The sequence below is a fragment of the Quercus suber genome, unplaced genomic scaffold (genome assembly GCF_002906115.3).
Source record: "Quercus suber isolate HL8 unplaced genomic scaffold, Cork oak 2.0 scaffold_339, whole genome shotgun sequence".
Lineage (NCBI taxonomy): Eukaryota > Viridiplantae > Streptophyta > Magnoliopsida > Fagales > Fagaceae > Quercus > Quercus suber.
In genome coordinates this window covers 191,375-202,950 of record NW_027069791.1, presented here as the reverse complement: position 1 = coordinate 202,950, position 11,576 = coordinate 191,375, and the positions used below count along the sequence as shown (strand labels likewise).

General features: G+C 35.2%; 1 protein-coding gene across 1 annotated transcript; it reads left to right on the top strand.

Annotated features, from left to right (window-relative positions):
* Nucleotides 1–443: 443 nt before the first annotated feature.
* On the top strand, nt 444–2,130 carry LOC112022193 (transcription factor MYC2). Its single transcript, XM_024054770.2, has one exon. The coding sequence runs from the start codon at nt 579–581 to the stop codon at nt 1,992–1,994; it is 1,416 nt and encodes a 471-aa protein (XP_023910538.1). The 5' UTR covers nt 444–578; the 3' UTR covers nt 1,995–2,130.
* The last annotated feature ends 9,446 nt before the right edge of the window (nt 2,131–11,576 follow it).

The window sequence follows — 11,576 nt, the reverse complement described above, 5'->3', positions numbered from 1 at the left end:
ACTTGTGGATGAGATAATTAACATGCTAACCGGCGAACAACTTATGTTGTATCCTAATATCTATAATACAACTAAAGCTGCCTTAAAAATTGAGGTACAAACGTCATTCTATTCATAAGAGGTGCCCAAGTACAATGTAAACTCTAAGCATTTTTCACAACACCTACTCATATCTTCCTGTTTATGAAAAGGAATCACAAACACACACGAAAATAGGAGAGAATCGTAACCCCCAAAAAAAAAAAAGGGGAAGCATGTACACACACAGGTGTTTTACAAAAAGTTGTGACAGGCCCCGAAAACACCCCCATTCATAGACTCTGAGCTGTTAGGTGTTTATCACGTGCTGTTGGGGTCAAATAGTAAAAACAGCCCCCCCCAGTGCTTTTGGGGCCAAATCGCTATTTTCGTAGTTGGCATATTAATGCCCTCTGAGAGTTTCTTGTTTATTCAGCAAACTTAATTCGCAGCACTCGTTTTCTTGCTGCTAATAGTACAACCTCTTCTCTTTGCTACTACTCACTTTTCATTCACTTTAATTCATATATCTTCACTTGCTTTTTTTATCAAAGAAGCAAATGGAAGAATCTTCTTCATCTTCACCCCCATCCCCACTTCAACAACAGCTTCAATACTTAGTTGAAACCAGGCCTGAATGGTGGGTCTATTCCATCTTCTGGCAAGCTTCCAAAGACAGCAATGGCCGTGTTGCTTTGTCATGGGGTGATGGGTACTTTCGTGGCACTAGAGAATTTGTTTCCAAAGCAATAAGCAACAAAGAAGACCAAAGGAATATTTATAAGGCCATGACCAAAGGCAAGCAAGCTCTTTTCGATGAAGATATGGACGTAGACAGACTTGTAGAAGGCCGTGTTACTGAATCTGATTGGTTTTACATCGTCTCAGTGACGCGCACATTTGGTCTACGTGATTGTGTTCTTGGGCGTGCCTATGGTACTGGTGGGTACATTTGGCTGACAGGTGATCATGAGCTTCAATACTATGAGTGTGATAGAGTAAAAGAAGCTCGTGGCCATGGGGTTCAAACTTTGCTCTGTATTGCAACTTCTCGTGGGGTTGTAGAGCTTGGTTCCTCCGATGTGATCAAAGAAGATTGGAGCTTGGTACAATTTGTGAAGACCCTTTTTGGTTGTGAAAGTACTTCTACAAGTACTGCCTTGGTCTCAAAGCAAGGCAATAACCCTGAGGGTCAAGTACCAATTGCAATTAGCCGTGATGTTTCATTCCTAAATATTGGAATGAATTCAGTGACTCCGAAAGAATGGAACTTTCAAGGGAAGCAATCAGATAGTGATGCAATGAAAGAAGGTGTTAGTTTTGGCCGTTCATCATCTGATTCAGGAGAACCTTCTGATTCTGATGGCCTTTTAGCCTTTGAAAGGACTGAGAATAGGATCAAGAAAAGAGGAAGAAAGCCAGTAATTGGGAGAGAAATCCCAATAAACCATGTTGAAGCGGAGAGGCAGCGCCGAGAGAAGCTTAATAATCGATTCTATGCACTCAGGTCAGTGGTTCCTAATGTGTCAAAGATGGACAAGGCTTCTTTACTTGCTGATGCAGTGGTTTACATCAAGGAGCTCAAGGCCAAGATTGATGAATTGGAGGCCAAACTTAAAGCACAATCCCAAAGGATAAAAATGAGTCTTGTGAATGGTTTTTATGACAAGCCAAACATAACCACTATTGTTGATCATAATAGGGCAACAACATCATTAAGTTTTTCTGTTCCTTCGATGGAAGTGGAGGTGCAGATTGTTGGATCGGAGGCCATAATCCGTGTACAATGTCCCGACGTGAATTTCCCATCTGCGAAATTGATGAATGCGCTTAGAGACCTTGAGTTAAGAGTTCATTATGCAAGTGTTTCAAGTGTGAAGGAGATGATGCTTCAAGTTGTGGTGGTTAAAGTTCATAATGGATTTGCAAGTGGGGAGGCCATGAGAAGTGCTATTCTTCAAAAAATTCAGATTTAGTTCTGTTATCATATGAGGTTAATCATCCAACATCACCTCTTATTTTGTTTGCAACTAAGATAAGCTCATGATGGGGCTTAATTTATGATGCTTTGCCAAGTTCATATTAATAAAGAACTAGAGCTTATATTCTGTACTNCTTTTTTTTTTTTTCCTTTTTTTTTTTAATGGCTTAGAAATCCCACTTCTTTTTTTCCCTTTTATTATAGGTGCGAGGTAAGTTGGGTGTTTCCTAATCCTAGGCTAGATAGATATCTAATTAGAACCGACTTTGATTTTTTTTTTTTTTTTCTTTCTTGTGTTTGTTTTGAGATATTGTTTGGGCTTAATTTTTGTTGTTGGGCTAAAAAAAATTTCATAGCATTTAAAAATAATAATAATATTGTTAAGGGAGCAAAGTACAATTTTATTGAAACAAATTACTAAAAATATATATTATATATATACTAAATTTTTTTTAAAAAAATCTGGGGGCCACTACCCACAAGGTCCAACAATAGCTCCGTACCTGAGAGCCACTCAGCACCCATGGCAGCCAATTCTCCCTCCGCTCCTTCCTCTATAGTCAACTCACTTAATCTCTCGACTACCCATCCTTTTCTTATCTCACTACCCAATGCCCATAAGGTCATCAAACTCACAAACAACTCTCTCTATTGTAAAACATAATTCATCCCTTACCTTAGAAGTCAAGATCTTCTTGGCTTTGATGGCTCTGACCCATGTCCGCATTCTACAATTTGTGTGGAGAAAATTTCGGTACTACCACCACTAACTTCACATCTTCGACCTGCCAAGACCAACTTCTTAATTATGAGTCTCCCTTTGGTACCAACACTGACTTCATATCTTCAACCTGCCAAGGCCAACTTCTTATGAGTCTTCTAATTTCATCTTTGTCTGATAAAATCCTTCATCTCGTTATTGGTCTCACCCCTCTCATCAAATCTGGACCCTCATCGAATCTTCACTTGTCTCTGCCCCTCTAATACTCAGATATTCCAAATTCACATGCAACTCCAAGGTCTTAAACAAGGTGATATGTTTGACACTCAGTTTTTATGTAAGGCAAATCATTATTTGATGAAATCATTGTAGTAGGAAGACCACTCTTCCTTTTAGATTTTAATATTTGTACAAAAAAAAAAAAGAGAAGGAAAACCTAACAAATTTATGGCTGAACACAAAGGAGAGGAATTAGGCAGCTAGCAGCAGAAGCAAAGGTATCCTCTCATAGCACAAAGCACCTAAGCAAGAGCAGGGAGTCAGGAACGTTGGGAGCCTGGGATGGAGAGACTCAAAGCAGAATAAATTAGAGTAGAAAGAAAGAGTTAAAGAGACGTAAAAATCTGATTGACCCATCTTTGTCTTTAGCCCATAATTTATATTCTTTTATAAATAAAAAAGTTGTCATCTGACAAACACAACACCACACGCAACAATCAACTCTTATTGCCATTGATGTTTTGTAATTTTTTTTTTTTTTTAGCAATAGCCTGTGATGTTGACATTTTGTGATTTTTTAAAAAATTTTATTTTAGTTTTGTCTTTAGTGTTTTTGTCTATTAGTTAGTGTCCTATAGACTTCACATATATAATATCTTAAGACGGTGAGTTCTATTTTCATAAATAATTGCATTGTAAATCTTTTAAAACAATAATTTTGTGTATTTCTTTCTTCTTCTTTTTTTTTGGTTTTTTTTTTTTTTTTGGTTGATGGTTTATTAAATGAATGTTTATTTGGAGTTTCAATTTTTTTTTTGTTTTTGTTTATACTTATACCCCCCTAACTCCAAGTCTTGGCTCCGTCTCTAGTGGCTTTGATACAAATTGAACAAAAATTTGGCGACAAACTTAGATGTAGTTACACTCACTAAATAAATTAACATGGCTATTGTAGAGAGGGAAAATTCTCGACCTATTACAAGCTGACACGTCACACTGCCAAGTCCACAAAACACAAAAAATTACAAAGCTCCACGTATTGCTGTTAGGATTTGCTATCACTACTTAGAAACCAATGGAAATTTGCCAAGTGTCATGCAAGAATCAATCACGCATCAGCGCATGTAAGCGATGACATAAGCAGCTTCGCACGTGTAAGCGATGACATAATCAGCTTCGCATGTGTAAGCGATAACATAAGCGGACCAATCAAGCTGTGACATGTGTCACCAATTAAACTCCGCCAAGTGTCGCTCAATCACCCCTAAACTCCTATAAATAGAAGTATTCTTAAGACATTTAGGAGGACATCAAGCCATCTCAAGCACAAGCAGTATCAGAGAAGACATCTTAAGTTTAGAAGTCCAGAAGCTCTGCTGGAATCAAGCCCCAAAGCTTCCAGCAACTCAAGAACTTCAACTTTCAAATATGAAGAACATTCGAAGCAGAATCATCCAAATTACCTGCCTAGATCTCAAAGTCCACTGGAATCAAGCTCAAAAGCCTCCAGAAACCCAACAAACCACAAATTAGTGAAGCTCTACCGATTTAAGCCTCTAAAGCCTCGAAGAACTTCCACCACAAATCTTCGAAGACAAAGAACACACGAAGAACACGAAGAACATATGAAGAACATGAAGAACAAAGGATTTCTAATAAGCTCATAGCCAGAGAATCATTGTAATTCTGTTTCAAAGATCTTCGATCCATTCTTCAACCAAATTGAAGGAAATCTTGTGTTCAAATCAAAATCACATTACCACAATTCCAATAAACAAAACTTTCAAGGAGATTGAATCAGAGGATCACTCTTTTGTAATCACAGAGAATTGTACCACACAATCATCAATACAAAATTCGCATTTGTGAAACTATTTTACTTGTTTGACTAATTTCGAACTGAGAAATTTAATCGTCCACAAATTCTGGCACGCCTAGTGGGACATCTCTGCCTTTCACCTCAATCTCCTTCAAAGAAAGAAATCATTATCATCTTGCTACCAACTTCAATGGCCTCTAGCAAGAACATCCAAGCTTCAACAACTACTTCAACTAAACTTGGTGCGGCTACCACCAACAACTGCATTAGTGTAATCAATTGTAGCCAACCCAAAGTAAACAATCAACTTCAATCTCAATCAACCAAGGAAGCCAAGGTCCAGACAAACATCTTTTTAGACCCTCTTACAAGAAATAAGGTTATCAACAAGGACATCTCCACCTTGGAACACCTCAAGTATAGGGGCAAATCCCCTTCTTCCTTCACAAGAAGTTGGTCGCACGATTTCTCTCCCATAAAAGGGAACCCAAAAGATGAGATTTCACGTGCTCACTTCAAATCATTTTCTTTTCCATCATCTTGGGAAGTTGTGTCAGTCATGATAACTAACACGTCTACTATGGAAGAAAAGATGGCTGAAATGGAACAAAGGGTCATCCTTCTTACCAAAGCACTTGAAGAAAAGGACGTTAAAATTGCAACACTAATGAACAAGCTAAAGGTACAAGATTCGGGTGAATCAAGTCTTGGCCCTGAGCACCTACTTGGCTTTACCTTGAAAGGAGAAAATGCTAGGGTTGATAAGGGAAAAGGAGGTGAAGGCACTTCTCAACACGGACATTCCACCTCAATGGCCTCGATATCTATCCAACAATTGCAAGACATGATAATGAACACTATTGAGCACAATATGGAGGTTCTTCTACAAGTTCTCTTATATATTCGAAGCCTTATACAAAGCGCATCGATAATATGAGGATGCCAAATAGGTATCAATCCCCCTAGTTCTTACAATTTGATGGTAAAGGAAACCCTAAGCAACATGTGGCTCACTTTGTAGAAACCTGTGAGAATGCAAGGACTCAAGGAGGCCTCTTTGTAAAGCAGTTCGTCCGTTCACTAAAAGGGAATGCCTTTGATTGGTATACAGACTTAGAACCCGAGTCAATCGATAGTTGGGAACAACTTGAAAGAGAGTTTCTTAGTCGATTCTACAGCACACGGCGCACAATAGGCATGATGGAGCTTACCAATACCAAACAGTGGAAAGATGAGCCCATCGTTGATTATATCAATTGGTGGCATTCTTTGAGCTTGGATTGCAAGGATAGACTTTCTAAAATTTCTACTGTAGAGATGTGCATCCAAGGCATGCATTGGGGACTTCTTTACATCCTTCAAGGGATAAAACCTCGAACATTTGAAGAGTTAGCAACTCGTACGCATGACATGGAGTTAAGCATTGCTAGCCATGGAAGTGCAAACCCTCCTATACTTAAGGAAAGCAGAAGGGAAGTAAGGAGGAATGATAAGAATGCAAAAGTCAGCCTTAAAGACCCAATGGTTGTTAACACTACCGAAGTCAAGGTTCCAAGAAGAGGAGCAAATGCAAATGAAAAACGACTTGAAGGATAGCAAAAGAACGAGGTGTGTTGTCTGACTTTTAAGGAACGTGAGCAAAAAGTATATCTGTTCCCCAATGAAGATGTGCCAAACATCTTAGAACAACTACTGCAATTGAAACTGATTGAATTGCCAGAATGCAAGCGACCAAAAGACATGGGGAAAGTTGATGACCCTAACTACTGCAAATATCATCGCATCATTGGCCACCCAATCCAAAAATGCTTCATCTTCAAAGAACAAATCATGAAGCTTGCCAAAGAAAACAAGATTGATCTAGACTTTGATGAAGTTGTCGGGTCAAACCATATGACCGTTGCTTGTGATGTACTTCCAACTCTCAAGCAGGGGGCAAACACCAAAAAAGCTTACAAATTGATTGACAATGATAGTGTAAGGATCGGCCCTATCAATGAGAAGTTCCTCAAACACTTCTATGCTTGAAAATCGAGGATTGCTCCTTGGCAAGAGCTTAAACTGCCCACTATAGCACTGCAAGAGTACATGATGTTTTCCCAGTACCTTTGAAAGCGTATCAATAAGGAAAAATTAATCCCACTCTATGTCACTAATTGCTAGTGTGGCGTGGTGGTTAGATGCCCATGTCGCCCTTCAGGGGTCTTGGGTTCGATTAGTGGTGATACCCACAATTACACACTGAGCCCTCCTTTTTACAAAAATAAAAATTTTTTTGAACTACGTGATGACTTGATCCCTCTCAAGGGTACGTAGGCAACTTAGTATCTTTTGCTAAGTTCAGTCATGCGCTAAAAAAAATTATTATCAAATTATTAAAAAAAAAAAGATAATCAAAAAAAAAAAAAAAAAAAGGAAGGATAGAAAATATTTTAATTTCTCTCATTTTTGTTTGGTTGAGAGTAGAAAAGTGGAGGGATGAAAAACTGAGTTTGAATAAATTTACTCATATACCATTGTTAAAGAATTATGCCCAATTAAAACAAAAATGTGACAAATAACCAAAAATAAAAAAAAGCAATCACCTAAATTTATTAAAAAAAAAAAAAATGTCCCAAAAAAAAAAAAATCACGTCTAGTTAAAAAAAAAAAAAGTAACTAGACGAAGCCTATGTGCACATGTACATAGGTATTTTTGTCAATTAAAAAAAAAATGCATCCCCACTAAGTTCTCTTTTCATTTTGAGGAAAAAATATTTTGGTGGGCTCAGGAAGATAACATTTGAGCCTAACATTTGTTTTCCTTCCTCTCTACTCAACCTAACACATTTCAAAAAAGTTTTACTTTTCTTTTTTTCTTCAAAGTTTTCCCTCCACTCTGTTTTACCTCCAAAAAACACACCCCTAGATTTGATATGCTATAATTGTGGTTAAATTCTTTATTGTGTTGGATTTTCTAATTTGATTAAAATCATAATTTGTTAAATTAATTCACTTCATAAGTTGTTTAGCCGTAAGTCTAAACAGAATTTCAGTTCATAAACAAGCTAATGCTGCATTGACGAAGTTCAAAAATGAGAGAAAAGAATGAGAACCTCATCAGCTTGAATTGAAAAACTCCTGAATACACACATGCTAGTAAACATAGGATTTAGATTGACACATGTAATCTGTGTTTTTTTTTTTGACGAATTGACACATGTAATCTGATTCAACAATGACAATGAGTTCACATTCCGAGCTTAGTCCATTTTTCAAAAATAAGACACAGCGTACAACGTGCGGAGCCCCACGTGTCCCAAGTTAAAGTACGACCTGTACAAAAATCAAATTCAAAGAACATTTTCGTTCTAAGGAATTCGTTCAAAGAATCGTGCCTTGATGGAAAGCTCTCTGTCTGACTGTCTCTGTCTCTCTCTCTCTCGCCATGAAACGCATGCATGCATTGACAAGAAGACAAATTGATCAAGAAAACCAATCAGGCAACATTCCATAACATCATCTATAGAATAATTTGCTGATTGACTTTGAGGTAAATCCAATGTGAACGCACTTTTGTTGCAAGCAAAGAATATGGAATTCCTCAATATATATATATATATATATATAAAGAAAAATTAATTTCTTGTTATATCCTTTTGTTTCATTTTGTTTAGAAATCAAGAAAAAAAAATCTTTGGTCATTTTAAGCTCTAGACAATTCAATTCCGTAAGCAATTTTTAAATTTTGTAAGAAAATATTCATTCCAACAGCTTAGCTATAGCCAAAACCCTTAAAATGTAAGCCCAGAAATCTCTCTAAAATAGAGAAATTTTATTGCTCATGAACAGTGACTCTCTTTGTTTGAAGAGTCATTTTTCATTAGCATTTTTTTTTAACTTAAAAAAAAATGTAAAAAATTAAAAAAAAAAAAAGAATGAAAAAGTGTATTTGATTGAATCTTTAAGAAAGATAAGAAATAATATTTAAACTAAATAGAAAATGATAGAGAGTATATTAGAAAATGTATTTTTTTAAAAAATACTTCTACTACTAGGATCCAAAGATATTTTAAAATTTGAATTATTTTTTGTGATTTGTGATATATTCTCTTAAAAAATTTATATAATAAATTTAAAGTATTTCTAATATTATTCTAAAACAAATAGTTAATTTTGTCTTTCCAAACCAACTCAAATTATGATTTTATAGAGCGAGATGAAGTTTTGCTATTACTCAATGAGAAGTACAAACCAAGTTTTTCTGCCACGAATTGACTAAATTTGCTCGGTACTCAAGTAAATTCTGCAATTTTTTTTTTCTTGCAAAGTTTTGAGTTGCCTTTAATAAGAGAAATTTTCATATGAGTTGAGTTAATGTGCTTTCTCTCATTGTCATAAGGGTCCCATAGGCATGGGACACACATGTTAGTAAGAGAGATGTTACATAAGCTCATTAATGTAAGAAATATCTTTCCCTTAAGTAATAATGTCAAAGAAATTTAGTACCACCGAACATCTTGATGCACGTGGTACTTTCCTTGATACAAACTAGGGTGAAGGAAGGATCTTTTCTAACCAAAAAAAAAAAAAAAAAAAACCAATATAAATTAGCTAATCACAGTTTGCTACATTAGATTGTTGTAGCAAAAATTGTAACTTTTTATATGGTACTTAAATTTTTGCTAAGAAACTAAGTAGTACCACTAGATATCTTGGTCCACCTGGTAGGATTATTTCCGACACAAAAAAAAAAAAAAAAAAAAAAAAAAAAAAAAAAAAAAAAAAAAAAAAAAAAAATAAAACAAACAAACAAACTGATGTGAGGTAAACATGTATTTTCCTCTCTTTTCAATCAAAAGAAGAATTCCTGTTATCTTTTTCTTTTTTCCCAATGGATGAAATATTCCCCAAGCTTCTCTTGAATAACCAAAGAACGCGTATTTTGATCTCTTTTTCAATCAAAAAAGAAGAATTCCTGTCTCTTTAATTTCCAATGGATGAAAAAATTTCCAAAGTTTCTATTGAATAACCAAAAGAGATACCATTTACACTACAAGAAGGTCAATGATGTGATCATGTCCAAGTATATTTCACTCTAGCCATGTCACTTGTTGTGACTTGACATCAATATTCATATTTGTTTGGTGACATTGTACCTGGACTTAATTAAAATGTTTGGCTCAATTTAGTCTCTGAGGCCACTAAAAAATAAAAATTACAAAAGAGCTTCTAAATTTCAATGTACTAAGTTGCTGCCCATTCTGAGAGATGTACATAGGTGAAGCAGCCCAGACCCATAGTCTCTGCCAAGTTTCCCGGCACATTGCACCCTTATCTTGGACAAAGCATGGCGGGCTTGGCTTACTTGCGGGAAGTTTAACTACGCACTCCAATAACTCTACTAGCATATTCAAAATTTTGATCAGATTATTCTTTTTTTTTTTGGTAAACAGGAATTATATTAAATCCTCTAGGAAGGAGGTTAGAGGACTAGTCCTCTCGTAATACATGCCAATACTATCATAATACAAAAGCATCGAAATATCTACAGATGGACTATCAAAAAATCATAAAATCTTGCTAGCAGAAAGATCCTTATTAGATTATTTTACTGATCTACTCTCTTTCTATGAAATACCTCAGAAACTCTATAGACTAATAATAGACTATTCAAATTCATTGAGTCCATTGTATGGATATCTCTATAATGATACTCCTATTTATCTTTTAATATAATTCAATTGTTACAATAAATGGGCAGAGGAGAATTCAAATCCTGATTAAATAAGAGGCCGAGTAATAATTCTAGAATACAAAATTCTCTACCATTTTATTTTAAAAAATTACAATTATTATTATTATTATTATTAATTTTTTAATTAGTTACAAAGTCGTAAATCAGAAGTCTTAGTCTTTAATCAATCGAAGTAAATGTTGCGATACATTGATTCTCAAAAAAGGGGAAAAAAATTTGCTGCAAAACTGGCTTCTTTGGTTATTGTTATCAGCAATAGAATTTAGAAATACAAGTGGCATATTGCCGTAACACACACTTATCCAATTCAATATCTAAGCCATGCGAGGTATCACATGATTCATCATTCTACCATGTAGGTGCAATCATAATGAGAATATGGTTCATAATTATTTCGATTAGTAAAAAGAATGATGTTGCATTTCCAAAATAAGCATTATTAGAGTGCTGTGAAAAAAAATGATGAAAAAAAAGTGGACGGTCATCATTTTTTTTTTTTTAATGTATATTCAATGAAACTGTTGTGTTGCATTAGATGATCATGTTACATTCAGTTGTGGAATGGATCGGATTTTCAGATATATGTTCTTATAGCCAGGATTGAGGAAGAAGAAAAAAAAGTAGAGTAGAGTTGGCATGAAATTAGGCTATTTTCAAGCTATTTTTAGGCCAACTCTACTCTATTTCCCTTTACTCTGCATTTCTTCTCCTCAATCCAAACTAGTCCATTATAATCTTATTGCTCTCTTCTACTTGAGCTTGTTTGGGATTCGCGTATTTTGCTGAAACTGAAATTTTAATTCTAAAAATACTATAGATAAAAGTAAAAGCAAATAGTATAATGAGGCCCATGAACAGTACCAAAAAGTATAATGGGACCCATGAATAATACAAAAAATAAACTGAATAGTAAAATAAGTTGGCAAAATTAATCATACCAAAACAGACACGTTATAATGAATTATAATTTAATCTATCACCTTTTTGGTTTTATATATTATCATAGTAATCTAATTAGGCAACCAATTCAATTATTTTTGTCCCGATGCGTTGCCCTTTTCTGCAAAGCCATTTCTTATCA

Coding starts and splice junctions, on each gene's coding strand:
- LOC112022193 (XM_024054770.2), top strand. CDS start 579: ATGGAAGAATCTTCTTCATCTTCACCCCCATCCCCACTTCAACAACAG.